The 21,296-nt window shown below is 43.5% G+C and overlaps 1 protein-coding gene across 1 annotated transcript; it reads left to right on the plus strand.

Moving 5' to 3' along the window:
• On the plus strand, positions 22 to 17,333 carry DDX18 (DEAD-box helicase 18). Its single transcript, XM_005654164.3, has 14 exons — positions 22 to 217; positions 2,040 to 2,678; positions 4,663 to 4,800; positions 6,225 to 6,360; positions 6,724 to 6,824; positions 6,946 to 7,145; positions 7,238 to 7,352; positions 10,279 to 10,418; positions 11,366 to 11,527; positions 11,829 to 11,981; positions 12,624 to 12,737; positions 14,208 to 14,264; positions 14,566 to 14,743; positions 15,710 to 17,333. The coding sequence occupies exons 1-14, from the start codon at positions 133 to 135 to the stop codon at positions 15,850 to 15,852; spliced, it is 2,361 nt and encodes a 786-aa protein (XP_005654221.2). The 5' UTR covers positions 22 to 132; the 3' UTR covers positions 15,853 to 17,333.

The raw sequence follows: 21,296 nt of genomic DNA on the forward strand, positions 1-21,296 counted from the left end.
CGCCGCGCGCGCTCCTGTGACGCATTTCCGGCTGGCGGACTCTCGCACGTGTGGCCGGAAAGGAAGTAACGTCACCCGGGAGAGCAGAGAAGCCGGGTTGTGGCGCGGCTGGGAAGGAGCTTCAGCGCCAACATGTCTCATTTACCGATGAAACTTTTGCGCAAGAAGATCGAGAAGCGTAACCTCAAGTTGAGACAGCGCAACCTAAAGCTCCAAGGTGAGTAGCGCTGAGCTTCGCGGTGGCCGGGGTTGCGGAGGGAGCCTGCGCGTGGGCCGTGGCTCGCTGCGCGACTGCTGGGCTGGGGGACGCTGGTGGGGCGGCACTGCGGCCCCGACGTAGCCCTGGCAGTTCTCCCCAGGCCACGCGTGCTGTGGAGGGTGAAAAGGCAGCCTCAAGTCAGGTCCCATGCAGGTGCCGACGTTCCGCGTGGCCCCAGATCTGCCCCGTAAGGTTTGTGAACAGCAGTTTCTTCTTATAGAGTTCGGGTTGGAGGCTTCTTGAGTTCCAGGCCTCCGGCAGTGCTTCCAGATGAACCAGGTTGTCCCACTTTTACCATTTTCCTTTTGACTCCCTTACCACCTTCTGGGTCCACTTCATCCGCAGCCCCCGCTCCACTCAGACACGTGGAGTGTCTCTTCTCCACGCGTCTTCCTTTCACATTTCATGTCTGTATCGCTTCAAATCAAACTGGGTGTCAGTGTTTTCACAGAGCGATTCTGATACCTTTGCCCGCCCCTACTCACCTGCACGCTATCTTCAGTCCTGTAAAAATTCCTCACTTTCAGCTCCAAAAGTGTTTTCTGCACATGTATACGCATGTGCATACTCTCATGCTCTCTCTTCCTGTCATTGCTAACTTTCGGTTATAAATTTCTCAAAAGCTTCTATATATTTGCATCCTTAACAGAGACTTAACATAAACAGGATTCTGTTTGATTGTCGCTTTTCTTGACCTACCTCATTTGCAGTGCTAACTTCCTGACAGTAAGCCAGACATCCTGAAGTTATGTTAACCTTTTTAGGTCCTGTGTAAGAGTAAACCTCCTAGTTTATTATGTTGGTAATGTTGTAACATTACTGGTTAGTAATGTCGGGGCCACAATTCCTTACCCTAGTTTATTGTCTACAGAGACTATTTGATTGAAAGAAAATACCCCTGGAGGAGAGAACAGGGTTTGGGGATAATGTTTTAAAATCCCCTTATATTTTCATTTTCTATAGAATAACAAAGCATTACTAACGAATTCTGGGTAGTTAAAGGTAACAATTAAAAGATGGTGCTTTGTGGGAGTTCCTATTTTGGCTCAGCAGGTTACCGACCTGACTAGTTAGTATCCGTGAATGTTCAGGTTCAATTCCTGACCTAGCTTAGTGGATTAAGGATCCAGCATTGCCGTGAGCCGGGGTGTAGGTGGTAGACATGACTTGGACCCGGAGTTGCTGTGGCGTAGGCTGGAAGCTGCAGCTCCAGTTCACCCCTAGCCTGGTAACTTCCATACGCTGCAGGTGTGGCCCTAAAAAACAAAAAAAAGAAAAGAAAAGGAGGTGGTGTCTTTTCAATATATAAACAGAAAATTTTGTAAAGACAGCCATTTATATAGGAAAGTATTGAGACAAATGAGTGGTTTCATCAACAGAATTTTTGATTCATTGACATCTAGGAAAGTATATTTATCAAATATCTAATATTAGAGTGTAAATTTCTGACTACCCTTGTCTGGCCCCATCTGTTTAAATATTTAACTACTTCGAAGTATTCTTGGCCAAGACTTAACTCCTTATAGACAAAGAGGTGGGTTTTTTTTTTTTTTTTAAGTTAAATGAGTGCAGCTTTCCCTTTCCATTGATTCTTTTTCTTTTTTTAAATTTATTTATCCTGTGTAGAACACTGTAAAATTGGGAGTAGTTTTAATGTACATGACAGGGAAGTAAAAACGAAATCCTTTCAGTCTTGGAAGCCATGATTCTTCCCATTTGGGATTCCTCTGTTTCTAAGTAAACCTCTCCTTTGTCATAATGTGTATTCTGTTTTTAACAGGGACCTTGGGTGTGGGCCTGTCAGAAACTCAAAATGGAGATGTGTCTGAAGAAACAATGGGAGATGGAAAAGTTAAAAAGTCCCTAAAACAGTCGGTGAATGCAGACCTGTCAGAAACCCCAAATGGAGACATATCTAAAGAAACAGTAGGAAGTGGGAAAGTTAAAAAATCTCTAAAACAGTCTATGAATGTGGACCTATCAGAAACCCAAAGTGGAGACATATCTAAAACAGTGGGAGGTGGAAAAGTTAAAAAATCCCTAAAACACTCTGTGAATGTGGACCTGTCAGAAACCCAAAATGGAGACGTATCTAAAGAAACAGTGGTAAGTGGAAAAGTTAAAAAATCCCTAAAACAGTCTGTGAATGCAGGCTTGTCAGAAGCCCAAAATGGAGATATATCTAAAGAAACAGTGGGAAGTGGAAAAGTTAAAAAGTCCAGGAAAGAGTCGGTGAATGCAGGCTTGTCAGAAGCCCAAAATGGAGATGTATCTAAAGAAACAGGGGAAAATGTTAAAAAACCCTCCAAGAAATCTAGCATATTGACCAGTGATGAAGCAGCAACACAGTCTCTCAATTCAGAATCAAAAAAGAAGAAGAAAAAGAAGAAGAGAAAAATAGTGGATGATGCTGGTCCTGGTATGTACTATATTTTATTTGAACTTAAGCCATTTTTCAAGTTATTTCCTCTCCTTATTATGCCCATGTGACATGCAGGTCTCCCCTGTACCTACTGGCATACCAGAAACTATTCTGGTAGCTAAAGGGAACATTGAAGAGGGGATGGGGGGTGCGTTTTAACTTTTACATTTCCTGACAATCTGGAAGAAAACCTCATTCTTAAATAAGAATATCCTTAGAATTATAGAACGGTGCTTTCTTTTTTGGCACTTAACTGGGCTTTTTCTGATAAACGGAGCATCCTATGACGTAGTATTTTAGGTTTATCTGTTTGCAAAGAGAATTGTAGAATTACTGAGACTAAAGGAATCTGGGCTGGTAGTTGAGTCTGTCTTCTTGGGTCTTTCTGTATCTCAGGACTTCAGGTTAATGATTCTTTTTTTATTTACTTCTTTTTTTACCCATTCCTTTTTCCTGCGATAAATTCCTACCTTTGAAAGGCAACTTAGTGATCGTTTGGATATACAAAGTGTATAAAAAAGCAGTTAGGAAGCATCTGAATAAATGGAACGTTTCCAAGCAAGTCGAATGGCCAGGATAGTATTTGGGAAGTGGAGAAGGCTCTTTTCTTTTGGAAGATTATTGGATTGAATAAGCTTATTGAAAGAATGGCATTTTAATGGTTATATGAGCAAGCAGAGATTGCAAGGAAGTACAGAACAGGTGTCAGCAAACTATTGAGCCTTTTGCCTGTTTTTACAGATAAAGCTTAATTGGAACACTGCAATGCCCATTTATTGACTTGGCCTTCATGGTGACAGACCAGAAGGCTTACAAAGCCTAAACTGTTTACTATTCGGCCCTTTTTAGACAAAGTTGGCCAGCACCTGGGTTAGCATGTCCTGTTCATCTCTTGTCTGAAATAAAGATTTCATTTAGAAAGAAGCTTTAAATTTTCCAAACATATATGACTGTCCTTTTACTGCATATAGACTACAGTCCATTTGTAAGTTAGGAAAAATTGTTTATGCAAAAAGTGAAACAAGAAGAAGCATAAGGACTAGACATGACAGTTTTGATATAAAGTGATGGTAATTCTGTTCTAAAATTACTAATGCCTTTAGGATTCTTGTTCTAAGTATGCCTAAGGAAGTGACATTATTTCTAACATAGAATCACAGGGCTGGGAGTTTTAAGTCCTGTAGGTAACCTTTAAAAACCGGGGTTTTTTTTGGAAAACAGAAGTGATAAGCCATGAAGACCTGCTGATTATGGCCATGGCAGTATTTCTAACACTGACTATTTTGACAGACATACAAAGGATGAAAAACCAGACAAGGATGATTATAGCCATGGCTTTTTGCGTTCTACAGGGCTGACCATTTTCCAGAAGAGTAGTAGAAGGTCCAAGGAAGAGGCCAATCGTGGACTGCAGACAGTCCTAAGTTCTGGTTTAGGTCAGCTCTGTTATACTAGCATCCTAACAGCCATAAAATTTTAAAAGCCTGGTATGGTAGGTAACCCACTTGACCCAGAGTGGAACATTTAAGAGTGTGATGGAGAGTTCTTACTGTGGTACAGTGGGATTGGTGGCATCTCTGCAGCACCAGGATGGAGGTTTGATTGCCAGCACAGTGTTTTAAAGGATCTGGCATTGCCGAGGGTTCAGCATAGGTCACGACTGCGCCTTAGATTTGATCCCTGGCCCATAAACTGCATATATACATATATATATGTATCTATGTGTGTATGTGTATAAAGAAGCCTAAAAATGTTTTCTTGGCAAGTCTGTGTCTCCCCCTGTTTTTTTAATATAACCATATTTTTCAACCAATGAAAAAGAGATTCTTAGCAAATTGAAACTGGAAATGTGGTCAGCATTTGAAAATATGCCTTTCTGCATCACACTTTTACTTTGTGATCTCATTGGTATTTTTAAGAAAAAAAAATTGAAGGTTTTTTTGTTTGTTTGTTTTTGTTTGTTTGGTCCTTTAAACCCAAGATTCAAAAAAAGCAAAAACTGAAGATAAAGGAGAACCTGGAGACAGTGCCCAGGCTCCTGAAGAAACAGAAAACAGTATGGAAAAGCCAGACAAGGATGATGACACTGAGGTTCCCAGCCTGCCCCTGGGACTAACAGGTAACTTCCACAACGTTTTCCAGGTAGATCTTCTTTGAAATGTCATGCATCCCTGGACTATAGTTTGAAGGTCCAGTTGTGACATTTAATTTACCTTGAAAATCTAAGTATTGAAGAAATGATTTTATATCTAATTGCTGCTTTTTTATCTTCCACATTGTATGCTTACTCCTTGTTTCTTTGTCTTCCCCTCTCTTTATTTCTAACACTGACTGTTTTGACAGACATACAAACAGCTCTTGGGGTCCTCTGTTCCTTTGGTTTGTCACTTTCCAGAGCTCAGTCCATGCTGTAGTGGGGAAATCACTGGCCGGGATGTCTGAAGCCCAGAGGTTTGATGCTGGCTCAGTGGCTAAAAGAAAAGGAGGACGTTAACATTATTGAGGGGCTTATGCCAGGGTCTCCTTCTTTGGCTCTACTCTTTATCTCCAAAGTCAAGAATTTAGGCTAGAATTGGTTGCTCCCAACTAGAATTGTCTAGGAGATACTTGAGTTGTTTGGTTTGGGGGTTCTGTTTGTTAAAATATTGAGGCCCATCCTCCAACCTACTTAATCAGATTTGCAAAGGTTATGTAGTTATTCTCAACCAAGGTAATCTTACCTCCCATGTAAAGGGACCGGTTAATTTTAGTTTTCACATTCAAAGTCCTGCATCCCACAGATTACCTCTGTCCCAGGCAAACCGTGAAGATTGGCCACCAACATGCTTGGTTGGTAGGCAGGCTACTGGCATCTAGTGGGTAGAGGTCAGAGATGCTGCAGAACATCCTGTAATGCATGTATACAGCCTTTCACAAGAAAGAACTATTTAGCCGAAAATGTTAGCAGTGCCAAAGTTGCTAATACCTGGGTTATCGCCGCAGTGGCATGTGGGGCAGTAGGTCCCCGGTGATCCTGGTGCCATCCCCTGCTGGGGAACCACTGCACTCCTGATAACGTGAGTATAGTCTGACATCTGTGGCTATACCTGACTCCTCTCAGTGAGAATAACTAATCTTATTTGACTTCATAGTCAGATTTGATTGTACTGAATGCTTTCATTTTATTTCAGATTTCTTAACCATTTGATTTCTCTCTGAACTCTCTTCCCACAAACAGTCTCCCCCACCCCACCCCCAGCCTTGGCGTTTTCATTTCATACAAGTCCCTTAATTGTACCTCCGTCATTATTAGTTTGTTACAGTATTAGCTCTGAACTTTAAGTTACACAACCATAAGCAGTGGAGAAACTTTAAAAGTACAGGGTCTTTTTCTTGATATTACGTAGGAATAGTTGGTATTTAGTTTTTTCATACTGGAAGAAACTTTTCTAAGCTCAACACCAATGTCATAATGTTTTTAATCAGCAGCACTAGTTTAGGAAACTATAGCAGTGTTAACTGTATTAAGGTAAATTTGCTGATGGTAAACTCTTTTCTGTTTAGGAGCTTTTGAGGATACTTCATTTGCTTCGCTGACTGATCTTGTCAATGAGAACACTCTGAGGGCAATCAAAGAAATGGGTTTTACGAACATGACTGAAATTCAACATAAGAGTATCAGACCACTTCTGGAAGGCAGGTATGAGTAACATTGAGGTTTGAGCATTAGTGTCCCTCTTCTTAGTGCTAATAGTTTGGAAAGGAAATACCAGTATTTCTGTTGATTTTGTACTGTATTGGGTAAAATATCCAACCTTCATTAAAGGCTTTAGGTTATTGACTGGTGTTTAGAGAAAAGTGTTCACTTCTGTTTTTAGCACAGTTGTTATTTCTGAGTTAAGTCTTTAACTCACATAAATGACTTCATGGGTAGAGAAGGGAGAGACTTGTTTCTGATCAGCCTTGGTGCCTAAAAATCTGTGATAGTACTGGTAGGTATTCAGTAAATACTCGTTGCATGAGTAGACTCAACATCTGTCTCCTTTTCCTTTTTATTTTTTAGGGATCTTCTGGCAGCTGCAAAAACAGGCAGTGGCAAAACCCTGGCATTTCTCATCCCTGCAGTTGAGCTCATTGTTAAGTTAAGATTCATGCCCAGGAATGGTAAGCCTGTGACCTGGTTGTTTCTGCCAGTATCTCACTGGAAGTCTGTTGTAGCTGTTTGTGGGCTCATGGTTGTAACTGCAGTTTGACTTTGACCATATGTCCGTTTTCTGCTTTTTAGGAACAGGAGTCCTTATTCTCTCCCCCACTCGGGAACTGGCCATGCAGACTTTTGGTGTTCTAAAGGAGCTGATGACGTACCATGTGCACACATACGGGTTAATAATGGGTGGCAGCAACAGATCTGCTGAAGCACAGAAGCTTGCCAATGGGATCAACATCGTTGTGGCCACCCCAGGCCGTCTCCTGGACCACATGCAGGTAGGGGAACATTGTTGTGTAGTACCCATCTTTTGCCTTGTGTGAAACAAACTTGACAGCTAACAGTTTTTCTTTGTCCTTTGTCTTGTTAGAATACCCCGGGGTTTATGTATAAAAACCTACAGTGTCTGGTTATTGATGAGGCTGATCGTATCTTGGATGTTGGGTTTGAAGAAGAATTAAAGCAAATTATTAAACTTCTGCCAAGTAAGTAGTTAGCATTTGCATGTGGCTTGCAAAATAGCTATGGAAGTAGGTGAGAGTTTTTCCTATGTGAAAACTATTAATGTCAGAATTTTAATATACGCAAGTGACATGGTTGTGCCAATCAACCATAGAGGTAGTTTGCACTATAAGCATCAGTCTCACTGGTAACTTACTACAGGGGTTTCACCATTTGAGAGGTTACAGTGCTAGTTAAACAGTCCAGACAGGGGTCTCATTCCCATCCTTTCCACCATTGGTTATACCTTGGTTATAGTCTTTAAAACATTATAGACTGCATATGTCTGTAATAGCACCATGGCTCAGGTATGTGATTTAGTTCTTAATGTTTCATTGAGGTATAACTGATGTAATAATCTGTACGCATCTTAAATGTATAAGTTTTGACCTGTTTACACCTTGAAACTGTCACCACAATCAGTACAGCAAACATTTCCATAATGCTGAAAAGTTTTTTGTTTTTGTTTATTTGTCTTCTTCTGGCTAAACTTGCAGCACATGGAGGTTCTCAGGCTGGGGGTCAAATCAGAGCTGCAGCTGCTGGCCTACACCACAGCCACAGCCACGCCAGATCCAAGCTGTATCTGCAACCTGTCCTACAGCTCACAGCAATGCCAGATTTTTAACCCACTGAGTGAGGCTAGGGATTGAACCTGCATCCTCATGGATACTAGTCAGATTCATTTCTGATGATCCATGACGGGAATTCCTAAAAAGTTTGTTGGAGCACCTCTGTAGTCCCTCCCTCCCACTCTCAGCAACAACCCTCTCCTACTTCCAGCAGCTACATAACACTCAAATCTCTCTCACAGATGACTGTTGACCTGCTTTCTGTTACTGCAGATCAGTCTGCATTTTATCTGTTTTCTTGTGCTCAGCAAATTCTTCTGTGATTCACCTGTACCTTTACACCTGTCAGTAGTTCTTTGCTTTATTTCTTAGTGGTGTTATAGTGTATAGATTTGCCACAACTTGTTTATCCATTTAACTGTTGATGAATGACTGTGTCGTTTAGTTTTTGGCTGTTACAAATAAAGTTGCTGTGAACATCCATCTAAAACTCCCTTGGTGGGCATATATTTCCTTTTCTGTCAGGTAATTACCTAGGAATGGAATGGCTGGTGTATGTTTAACTTGTACTGTTTTACATTCCCATCAGCAGTGTATGGAAGTTCCAGTTCCTCCTATTAAGTCTTAAAATTAGATTGTGTTAACCCTTGAAATTTGTTCTGTTTCAGAATTGTTTAGCTGTTCTTGTCCTTGACATTTCTATATGAATTTTAGAATCAGTTGATCATTCTCTGAGATCTTAGGGTTGAATTGAATATAGATCATTGGTGGAAGATGGTGTTGAGTCATTCAGCACATGAAGGAGATAAATCTCCATTTATTAGCTCCCTGGTTTCTCTACCAGTGTTTTAGAGCTTTCAGTATACAGGTTTTTTTATTATCTTTTGTGAAATATCCCTGAGTCTTTCGTTAAAATTTCTGTTTCACGTTGTTAATCGTTTATATGCACAAATACTGTCTAGCAATGTAATTATAACTATACCCAACTGGATTTTTCAGTCCAACCCTTCAGATGAAGCTAGTCATTTTATTTTCTATGTAGGCAGTCATGTCATATACAAATTAAAAATAAATAAAATTGTTCACGTAACTGTTTTCTTGCCTGACTGCACTGGCCAGAACCTCCAATACAATACTGAACAGAATTTAAAGAGAAGATGTCTTTGTCTTACTCCCCTGAAGGCATTCAGTCTTTCGTCACGAAGTATGAGATGAGATGTAGATTTTTATTGTAGATGCCCTGTGTCAGACTGAGGATGATCCCTCCTGTTCCTCATGTGCTAAGATTTGTCTGAAATCAGAAATAAATGGTGGGGGAGTTCCCGTCGTGGCTAGTGGTTAACAAATCCGACTAGGAACCATGAGGTTGCGGGTTCGGTCCCTGGCCTTGTTCAGTGGGTTAAGGATCTGGTGTTGCTGTGAGCTGTGGTGTAGGCCGGCGGCTGCAGTTCCTATTAGATCCCTAGCCTGGGAACCTCCTTATGCCACAGGAGCGGCCCTAGAAAAGGCAAAAAGACCTAAATAAATAAATATATAAATAAGAGAGAAATAAATGGTGGAATTCCTCCTGTGGTGCAGTGGGTTAAGAATCCAGCTGCGGAGGCTCAGGTTTGATCCCTGGCCGGGTACAGTTAAAGGATCCGGTGTTGGTACCCCTGCAGAATAGGTTTAAGCTGCAGCTTGAATTCAGTCCCTGGCCCAAGAACTTAAATATGCCACAGGTGCGGCTCTAAAAATAAAGTGTTAAATTCTGATGGATGCTTTTTACTGTGTCTATGGAAATGATCAATTTTTTTTTCTTTAGCCTATCAGTATGTTAAATTATATTGGTTAGTTTTCAGATGTTAAACCAAACATGCATTGCTGGAATAAACTCCACTTGATCATGATGCATTATCCTTTATATGTATTTCTGGATTCACTTAGCTAAACTGTTGTAAAAAGTATGATCTTAGAAGTAAGCTCTCTTCAATGTCCTGGAGAACTTATGAACTATTGGTAATATTTCTTCCTTAAATGTTCAATAGAATTGATTATCTATTGGGGCTGGAGTCTTCTTTACATTAAGATTTTATCTACAGTTTCTTTAACAGATACCAGCTATTCAGGTTTTCTGATTTTTTCTTGAACAAGCTTTAGTAGTTTCTTTTCAAGGAAATTGCCCATTTTATCTAGTCGTCACAGTTATAATGTTGTTGTCCGTGGTGTTCCTTTTTTACTGTCTGTAGTTAATATTGTCTCTCATTCCTGATAGTTCTACTTAGAGCATTTTTAGCTGTGAAGCAATTCTAAAGACTCCCTCAAAGATTGGGGTTATTTTTATTTGGGTGTGTTTCAGCACGCAGACAGACCATGCTCTTTTCTGCCACACAAACTCGTAAAGTTGAAGACCTGGCGAGGATTTCTTTGAAAAAGGAGCCCTTGTATGTTGGTGTTGATGATGATAAAGCCAATGCGACAGTGGATGGTCTTGAGCAGGTGCGTCCTGTCAGTACCTTCGGTGTTAAGGATCTCCTTTGGTGTTTCCTTGCAAGGGCTTGGAGGATCATCTAGAAGATAGATGGGTTCATTAACTTAATATATCAACGCTAATTTTACATGAGTAAAAAAAAAGTTTGTTGTTTAAATAATTTCTTGCCCTAAGGTGCTCGGTGAGTTAGGTGGAGAGGCTGGTTTCAAGCACATAGCTATGGAAATGAGTTGGCAAAAGATCCAAACTAGGCTGATTAAAAATAGAACTTTGGGAGTTCCCACTGTGGTACAGTGGCTTAAGAATCCAATCACAGTGGCTTGAGTCATGGCGGAGGGGCGGATTCGATCCCTGGCCAAGCACAGTGGGTTAAAGGATCCGGCATTGCCACACCTGCAGCTTAGATTCAGTCCCTGGCCCAAGAATTTCCATTCTTTCTTGCAGCAAGAAAAGAAAACGGAACTTTATGATTGAGTCTTTTGATGGATAAAATATTTCTTGTAACAGTTTATCTTAAAAGCCTTTCATTGGTTGTTTAGTTTTTAAAAATACATTCACCCAACTTTATCTTATTTAGGACAGTGTGCTTATTAAGCTGTGGTTACTTGAGATCTTGCATTTAAGTACCTTCTAAAAGTGAGTCATTGATATGCTTTGAGGGTTCCAACTAATAGAGCCATTGGTACCTTATAGTTGCAAGAACTTGCTAACCGGTAGTCTCAGAAAAATGAAAGGTATTTAGTATCCAGTGATTGTAGCCAGTAAAAGGATTCAGAAGAGTTACAACTAGTGTTATTTTAGGGATGCTTTGTTATGACTAAGGCAGTAATTTTGCTGTAGGTGAGGCATAACAGTGTATGTGCGGTATTAATCTGTGCTGTCCGTCAAATTTTATTGGTTCAAGAAGCTGAAAATGTCTGATTATTTTGTATCTGTTCACTTAAACCTCTTCTAGGGGTATGTTGTCTGTCCTTCTGAAAAGAGATTCCTCCTGCTCTTTACATTCCTTAAGAAGAACCGAAAGAAGAAACTAATGGTCTTCTTTTCATCCTGTAAGTCCGTGAAATACCACTACGAGTTGCTGAACTACATTGATTTGCCTGTCTTGGCCATTCATGTAAGTGATTATGGCGAGTTTATTAAAAACAGATTACGCTCATCAGGTTCTGTAGATGGTGGGGTTTGAGGTATTGCCCCTTTCTCTAAACATCATTTTGAGTAGTTGGGGCAGTAGTTCGTGATTGCCGTGTGTGGAAGGAGCTTTGCCAGGGGTGAAGGGGAGAAGACGAAGAAGGAGGAATGGATGCCATCACTTGGGGAAATAGAACATAGGTCAGCAGTTCGGGATTTCTACATCAAGACCTCCCACAAACAGCCGCAAGTTTCCTGTTCTAATGGATGCTTTGTTTTGGTTCTAGGGAAGGCAGAAACAAAATAAGCGGACAACCACATTCTTCCAGTTCTGCAATGCAGACTCCGGGATTTTGTTGTGTACAGACGTGGCAGCTAGAGGGCTGGATATTCCTGAGGTCGACTGGATTGTTCAGTATGACCCTCCAGATGACCCCAAGGTAACCAGCATCCTCAGGGTTTCTCCCCAGGTTCCCTGAGAAATACCACAATCCACAGCCAATCGTTTATCCCTTAGTTATTCTAGTCCTGCTTTATTGTACAGTGACTGCATTATTTTTCTGACACTGATAGTGTTTGAGAGGCATTGGGAGGACCTGAGTTGGGAATGTTACGTACTTGAAAGGATCTGTTAAGAGCAGTAGGTGTCAGGAGAAGATAAACTTTGCTTGCAGAGGTAAATACAATTCTTTCTGTAGTGAAATAAGTTTTAGTAGGGATTTTCAACAAACAATAGGTTATAAACCATAAGCCAGTATTTAAACATGTTTCAAAGAGCTCTTTTGAAGTTAAAGGGTACTTAATAGTCATTTGATTAGATCATAGAGTTGTGTGAATATCTATTGAGCTTTCCTTGGCCTCAGTCATGGCCTTGTTACCTCTTTGGGATGGTACCTGCAGAAGTGGTGGGCTGGCTCTGGGGAGTGTGGCAATGGGCTGTGTGGCACCACCAGGTGGGGATGGGGGACCGTCTCACACTGATGTGCTGACACACTTCTGACCACTCCCTGCAAGTTCTGGAAAGGCAGACAGGTTGCCGTGGAAACCAGGGTATTACCTAAGGTTTTCTCTCTCTCCCAAAGGAATATATTCATCGTGTTGGTAGAACAGCCAGAGGCCTAAATGGAAGAGGGCATGCCTTGCTCATTTTGCGCCCTGAAGAACTGGGTTTCCTTCGCTATTTGAAGCAATCCAAGGTAAAGATCTTTGCTTGGAAAAGCCTAACTTAGGAACAGATTCATCTCAGAAGGAATTGTTTGTCGTTGCACATGGCCTTAAGCATGACCTCTGAGTGTGTCCTGGAGTCTGAGTTGTTGCCCTGCTGTTAGGACAGTTTATGCTTCAGTTTAGCTGATGAGATTTCTGTGGGTTAGCCCAGGAGAGGTGAGCAGAAAACTCCCCTCCAGAGCCCTGCCCTTGAGCTCTGTGTCATGCAGGGTGCGTCTTGCATCCCCCACCTTTCTTCTCCCCCGTTGTATCTTCACACTCACCCTATTTGAAGCTTTCTCTGCCCCTTGAGGTCCCTCACAACCACCCGGTCATCACTGCCTCCTGCAACCTTCTCTGTGCGGCTTAGGCCCCAGGGGGCCCATCCACAACCACCTCTTTCTCTTTCGGCCCCTTATTCATTGACTCTGTTTTGTTTTCCATCTCTCCCCTTGCAGTTAGCTCCTTACCATCTCAAGTTTCTCCCCAAAGAAAATAAAACAACAATTCCAGCCTAAACCCCTCTCCTATCACTAGTTTTAGCATGTCGCCTTTCTTCCAGCTGCCTTTTTGAAAAGTGGTTTATATTTCAACTCCTCATTCTTGTCTCCCACACACCCCAGTCTGGCTTTGGTCTCTGTTGCTAAGTCTTGTGAACACTTGTCTTACCTGACATTTGCTCCTCTTTGACCTTCCTGGTGCAGTGTTGCCTGGCAAGTCCTCTACCCCCAGCTAGGAGCTGTTCTAGGAAGTGTCCTCCATCCTTTGCACTTTTTCTGTAGATGCTCATTTCCTGGTTCTCTAGATCACCTCTGCTTCCGTTGGTGGCTCTCTCCCCTGGGAGGCCGTTGCTGACCTGCCCTCCTTCATGTCCCCCCCCAGCCCAGCACGAGTGCTCATCCAGGTGTCTTGTTACTTACTGTGTCTCCCCAGGGCTGCAGGCTCTGAGGGCAGAGCCCATGACTCAGGCAGCTGTTCTCTTCCTCAGCACCCACCATAGGCCTGGCACTTTTCCAGTTATCTAGTAAGTCATGGCTGGTAAGGATCCTTCCTGTAGGAGTTTGTGGTCCTTGTGACCTGGTGTTGCAAACTCCCACCTCAGGGCAGTGTGGGGGCAGCTTCCACACCTCAGGGCAGTTCCTGAGGACTGCTGGTTCTCTTAACTGGGACCTTCCAGCTGCTTCATTTCCTTGCATCCACAGAGATCTTTAGAGGAAAAGGCTTCAGTGCCTCCTGGTCTCTGTCTAGTTCCTCACCTGTTCTTTCAGAAGGGTTCCATAGCATGCTTCATGTGCACTTAGCAGAGGAAAGGTAAGACTTTCCAACTGGCTCCCAAGAGGGAGCAGATGTCTGTCCCGAGGGAATTCCACAACCTGTTGTCACCCTTCCATCTCCTCAGTGCCTGATGAGCTGCATTGGAGCCATCCTGGGTTACTAATCTGCATGCTTTTGTTTTCTAGGTTCCATTAAGTGAATTTGAGTTTTCCTGGTCCAAGATCTCTGACATTCAGTCTCAGGTATGCCGGGGTGGGGGTCATCCCAGCATGGCCTCTGTAGTGTCTTGTTGATAGTCTTTGTCCTCTGAGTCTCCCTTTCCATGCAGCCAGAGGTTTGGACTGTGATTGTTTGGGTCTCACAACACGGTGCTGGCGCCCACGTCCCTGTGCTTTCTGCCTCCTTCAGTCCACACCCCACAAGAACTTGGTCATTATTCTTACTGCAGCCTGGTTTTGCAGATATTACAAAGCTTGGAGCAAAATGTTTTATATGAAACATGCTTTTTCACTTTATTAAAGCCAATATTTCTTTCTATTTCAGCTTGAAAAACTGATTGAAAAGAACTACTTCCTTCATAAGTCAGCCCAGGAAGCATATAAGTCATACATCCGAGCATACGATTCCCATTCTCTGAAACAGATCTTTAATGTTAATAACTTAAACTTGCCTCAGGTTGCTCTCTCATTTGGTTTCAAGGTGCCTCCCTTTGTTGATTTGAGTATCCTTTTCTTTGTTGTTAGGAATTGTCTGGGAACTAAGGGACAGGAGCTTGACAGGGGTTGTGGGGGCTTAGCACTTGGGTGTGTATGTGCTCTGGCTGCAGCTTGGAAGCCCAGGCGTCAGTCACTGTCCACAGGTCAGGGCTCACATGGGGGAGGCACAGATTCGTTGTAATAGTGAAGACTATGGAAACCAGACAGTTAGTTCATGGCTCAGGCTTTCTAAAAAAAAAAGGGAATTCGACAGGCACATAGTTGTACATTCTGGGGAGAAGCACGACAGGGGTCACATTACAGGGCTCGGGTGAATGTGCGGCTTCACTGTACAGGGTACACGGAGGAGCAGGATGCATTGAAGAAGCTGAAGACAGAAGATGAAGCCTCTCAGAGAGTTTCATCCTCTCATAGCCATTGAGGCAGATTTCATACTGGGAAGTTGCAAAATCATTGAAAATATTAAGGCAAAGAATATGTCTAGTTGCTTCTGTTATGATATGTGATGTGTGCTTCAATAGACGAAACCGCCAGCTAGAGTGAGGCCTGCTCACTAACACTGTGGTAGTAACTCCCACGGAGACTGGAGGACCGCATTTTGGGTGGCCGTCACCATCATAGGCATCAAGTGTCTGCTGTGAACACAGGCTGAGCCACGTGGAAGGAAAAACCACTCTCACTTTGCTAAGCACTCCTGAATCAGGTCCAGGTGGAGGGGAAAGTCATTTGTTTTGACACCGGGGATGTTTTTTAATGTGTTCCTACACACTTGCTGATAAACCTCTTAACTTCTTATAAGTAACTGTCTAACTCTTAGACTGGGCTTAAAAATCACTCTTGATTGGAATGTACATGTGTTTTGTAGCTCAAGGAGGAGGGTAGGCACTGTGGGTACAGCAGCTAGTCCTCCTGTAGACGATAGATTGGAGATCATTGTCAGTGCTGCTTGATTTCCTTAACTTCCCCTTCAGACGTGAACAGCAATGACGGCAAAGTTAAAAAGAGAGGAGGTGGCGGGGGATTTGGCTACCAGAAAGCCAAGAAGGTGGAGAAATCCAGGATCTTCAAACACATCAGCAAGAAACCATCTGACGGCAGGCAGTTCTCTCACTGAAGACACATCCTGAAGTGGATTTTCCCCATGCTCTAACAGAGGCATTTCTGTTGCTTTAGGATTTATGAATTGACTTGGGTTGCAGGCACTGAGCCCTGTTATTTCCAGAGAGTCTCCTATTTGGGGATCTAAAAGAGATCAGTATTTCCTGATTGCCTGGGGGCAAAAGCAAGAGATCTTTTTAGTCTTTGTGATGATAGTATATTTTTAAGTTTAAATCTTATTTTCCCAAGTTTGTTACTGTTTTAATATAATTCTTTTTGGTGCTGTTCCTTCCTAGTGTCTGAAGATTTTTGTGTATCAGCCTGCCATAAAAGGCAGGTGACCTAGTACACTGGACAGGTGGTGATGGTGATACAGAAAATTGTTGCCATTTAACTTTTTTTGATTTAGACTGTTTCCTGGACCTTAGCAGTAGTTTGTTGACCCCTTCTAAAAATGAAATTCTTTGGTGAATAGCTAAGAAGCTCCTTTAGTTAAAGGTGGCATTGGTTTTTATATATGCTGGATTTTAAAACAATGAGCCTTTCTCCATTTTATTTTTTTAAGAAATGTGTGTTGTCATTGTTACTTGAATAAAGCATCCATAGCAGTCCTATCATTGAGAGTCGAGTGCAGGCAAGGTCTGAGATTTTTTAGCCTCATTTGCAGGTATAATATTCTATTCTCCATTTGGTAACTTAACAGACTTTTTTCTAATTTTTTTCTTTTTTTTTTGGTAAGGCAGAGAGCGGTAACACCTCAGTCGCATTTGCTTGTTTTAAGTGATTTGGATTTTGGTGAGCCCCTGCAAATCTGCAGAGTACTTAGAAGGCAAAGCATCTTTTTGAGAAAAATTGCCTCTTCCAGATCCATGAAACAAAAACAGATTTGTGGTGAAAACTGAAAATGAACAGAAGTCAGAATGAGCAGCAGAGTCAGTAGTTTAGTCGAATGGGGATTCTTGTAGGGACTTTAGATTTCCAATGTGTTTTCTTTTGTTTCCAGTATGTTTTGTAACTACAGAATGGTTGTTACGTTTTGTAGTCATTTAAAACCAAAGTTCCTGACGTAATTTTGCTGTCGTACCAGTTACTTAAGTATGCAGAGACTGTCAAATGTAGAAGAAACAGTCCAGGAAACCGCCTTCCGGTAGGAGAAGAAAAGACGGTATCATTCCACATCTGGGCTCAACCGCTGTCACATCCTGGGTGTCAGACCTTGATTGCTGGACTCCTGGCATTTAATAATGTTTCTCTTTCCAGTAACTTGTTTTTCTTTGTTTCAGAGATAATAATGTTTTCAAAAAATACACAAAAGCAAAGAGAAGAATATTTAATCACTGAATAGCAGTAAATACTGTCCATATTTTGATAACATAACCTTCCAGTGTTTTGTGTACATTTTTTATCAGAATGAAGTGAGTCATCTTCTACCCTCTACTTGTAGCTTGTTTCATAACGTGTTTTCCTGTGTCATTAAATGATTGGATCAGTGTCGTAGCATTTGTCACTGTGCCTTGCTTGGTCTGCCTGGATGCCTGTGCGTGCCAGGTTGGCTCCCTCATCTGAGTGTGTCCACTGTCTGTCTGGCCTCTAGTTGAGTGAGTCAGTCTACAGAGATTTTGTGAGAACAGTGTATCTCGGGTGGAAAGATTGTTTTTACTATGGTAATAGCTTACTTCAGGCCTTCCTGGGAGTCCTCTGCAGGATTCTGCTGGCTGACTGGTCCAGGCTGGGGACATGCAGACAGCAGACTGGGCCAGCCGGGCCAGCCTCACCTGTGAGGGAGCCTGTCACTGGAACTGGACACAAGGTCAGGGCAGCACCATCTGCAAGGCTCATTCGAACAAGGCTGAAAGCCTCCTTGGGTTCCTGTGCTAAGAGCTCAGCTGCTAGTGGCATTTGTGGGGCTATTAACTTGACAAATGGGTTTAAGTGACTTCTCTGGCAAGGCCAGGCGGCATGGGCCAGGACCCCAGCAGATCCCTAACATGCAGAAGCAACCTGGGCTGCAGGTGCTTAATAAGTCACTGCTATTTCTAAATATATTGTCTTAGCTGGCCAGGTTAAAGCTGAATTCAGCATATCCAAACAAGGATCTTGTTTATTCAAAAACATGCCATGGTTAAAAATGAGTGCCTGGAATCAATCCCTGATTCACATCCCACCTCTGCCCCTTTTCGGGCCTGTGAAATGAGTAGGACAAAGAGTAGCAAAACCTACTTGGTAAGGTGCTAAGAACTGAATACAGTGACACGTTAATTGCTGGGACAGGGCCCAGCACAAAGCACTTTAGGCCTGTTAGCTGTCTCTACCTGAGCCCTATGCAGAAGGCTTGCCGAGCAGCACCAGGCACAGGAACTCAGCAGAAATCCTGAGCAAGCTTGGGCCTCCTGGAGACAGACCATGGATTTCTGACAGTCTGGGTTCCCTGGAATTCTGAAGATCGGACCCGGGTTTGGAGAAGTGCTCCAATCTTGCAGTACCTCCCTAAGTCCACTGTCAGATTCATGCCGTTTTTGAGTCTACTCTGGCTTGTTCTGGGTGTTTGGTGGCAGGAACATGAAGGTTTTCTTGCCCCTTGCCCGGGAGATTGTCGTACAGTCCCTTAGCGGGGCAGGGGAGTCTGAAGGATTCTCGTGCACAACTAGGTGAAGGAATATTCGGTCTCCGATATGTACACATACAGGCTCTTGCTAAACCTCTCATCCTGCAAAGTGAAAGTGCCCAACACAGGAAATGGTGTGTTTATAGTCGGCCACAAAGCAGGGTGGCCAGAAGAGACATGTTTGACTCAGACTTGCCATTGAGAAACAGCTATGCCTTTGAAGATGCAATGTAGGACAACATGACCACCTTGGCCCCCATGCCTCCCTCCCCAACCAAGCCAAAGCCTCAGATCCCAACTTTGCTCCAGTCCATTGGGATCCAGTTGGTTGGTGTCAGCACAGAAGTCATTGAGAAGAAAGTTATTCACCCCTCTAGGACTCAACATCTTCATCTGTAGTTAAGGGGGGTGGGAGGGTGTGAGGAACTGTTTGGATGAACACTGAAATTTTTTGTTTGAAGGGCTACCCAGCATCTAATCTTACTGTGTGTGGATGATCCTGGTGGGTCATCAGGATTACTTCCCATTGGAAAGCAGAAAAGCTTTCCCTCTAGCCAGGGCAGTGCTGTGGCCTAGGTTTAACCAGAAAGTATCTGTCCCCAGGTGCTGAACCAAGTACTAAAAATGGAGCTGAAGCAAGGGGCAGCTTCCTCATCCATGATCCAGAGACCTTGGGAGCAGAGGTCTCCAGGCAGCAGCAGGACTGAAGGCCTGATTGACTGTGGGATTGACTTGGGCTGTGTCCCACCCGCTATCCACCTGCCCCATTCCCCCCTGCTCTCCAAGGGGGGGTCTTCAGCCACCCGCTATCATCAATTAGCTCCTTTGCAGTTTAAATCATTCAGAGTGGCTCTTTGTGCTTATAAGTAAGAACTTGAATAACCTCTAAGGCACCTCAAACACAGTGACTTGGTCCCTCTCTCCCACCCTCCTTTCCTCCCCACCCACTCTGTTATGGGGTAGAAAGTTCAAGTTGCTTCCCACCATCCACACTCGCCTCACTGGAGCCTCCTACCTCTTGTGCAGGCAAAATGGCTGATCTGGAGCAAAGCCAGGACAAAACTTAGGGCAAGGACGCTGGCAAAGGAGGAACAAGATCAGGGGCAACTGCTCTGATCTGGAGTTGGGGGAGGGCAGGAAAACCTGGGGGGTTGCATTTTTCAGGGCCTCATGTGGAGTGTTTCCACTTGAAACCCACCAGACAGCCCTCATCAAACCTTCCAGGGCAGTACTTCTGGAGTCACAACCTCATCTTCTGGAATCCTGGCTCCACCACTGACTGAGGCTTTGAACAGTGACTTCTCTCTCTTTGCCTCAGTTTCCTCATCTACGTAATGTAAGGAAGTTATGGCCGCCACAGGGTTAAATGCAAGGGTGCAAGGGAAACCTTAAGCATAGAATCCAGCAGGCAGTCAACTCTTAGAAATGACAGCTATTGATGCTGCTACTGAGAGCATCAGAAAATGGGTCGGGTGGATCAGAAACAAAGAAAATAGTATTTTCTCAGACTTCTTTCTCACAATTTCTTCCCACTATCAAAACGTCATGGTTTCAGGAAGTTCCTGTTGTGACTCAGTGCGTTAAGAACCCGACTGGTATCCACGAGGACACAGGGGTTCGATCCCTGGCCCAGTTCAGTGGTTTAAGAATGCGGCAGTACGGTAAGATGTGGTGTAGGACACAGACGCAGCTCGAATCTCGCCTTGCCGTCACTGTGGTGTGGGCTGGCAGCTGCAGCTCCAATTCGACCCCAAGCCTGGGAACTTCCATATGCCCCAGTTACAGCCCTAAAAAATAATAAGCCATGGCTTCAGACACTTTAGATCAATAAATCTCGGGCGATGTCGCATTGTTTCTGTGATTCCACATCTTGCCAGCAGAGGGCAGCTCAGCTGGGCTGGAGCTGTCAGCCGCTGCGGCGGGGGCTGCGCTCCCAGGGCCCCTCTACCCTGGGATTGGGGGTTGATTCGTCTTTGCTTCGGCGGCAGAGGAGGGCGACAGGGGGGCTCCTTCCCCGGTCGTGAGGAAAGGGGAGGCTGAATAGAGAGAGCAGAGGTGCCCACTAGCCAGGCTCCTTCCGACTCAGGGCAGGCGCGGGCGTCCTCAGATGCAGATGTAGACAGGAAACAGCAGGGAGCCTGAGCACCTGAGCCCAGTCGCAGGCCGCTTGACTCTAAGCCCTGAGGCTCCCGCTGCAGGGCTACCAGAGCGGCCTTGATAGAGGAAAGTTTTAAAAGGCCTGGAACCTTAGGAGCGGTGGCCTCACTTTTGTTTAGATAATTTGCATTTGAGCATTTATTGAAGGCGGGATCCCCTGGGGAGGGGGTGATTCCAACTCCATTCTACAAGCTTACTGTGAGAGGGGTATGAGATAAACACAAGAACAAGGTGCTGTAAAGAGAAAAGAACCATCTCCAAGAGTTAAATAATGGAGAGCAGGATTGTTGTGAGAATGAAATAATCAACTCATGCAAAGCAGCTGCTGCATAGCAAGGACTGGACAAGTTTTAACCCCCTCGTTTCCCATTATGAAAATACTCTTTTGTTGCCTTTTAATTATTTCATGTGGTAAAACTTTAGGTTCTTGGTCAGTTCATCAGCATAGATAACAAGTATTTTCCAGGTTCCAACTTAATTTTCTTACAGGTCATTTTTACACTTTGTGCTTGTATCTACCTCATAATGAAATTGCTTTTCTGTCTCTTTATATTTGCATCTAGACCCATAGTTCTCAATGGAGGTCAACTTTGCCTCCAATCTCTAGGGGACATTTGCCAGTGTCTGGAAACATTTTTAGTCATCACGATTGAGAGAAGGATGCAACCAGCACTTAGTGGGTAGTGGCCAGAGATGCT

This window comes from Sus scrofa, chromosome 15 (genome assembly GCF_000003025.6).
Source record: "Sus scrofa isolate TJ Tabasco breed Duroc chromosome 15, Sscrofa11.1, whole genome shotgun sequence".
In the NCBI taxonomy this organism is placed as follows: domain Eukaryota; kingdom Metazoa; phylum Chordata; class Mammalia; order Artiodactyla; family Suidae; genus Sus; species Sus scrofa.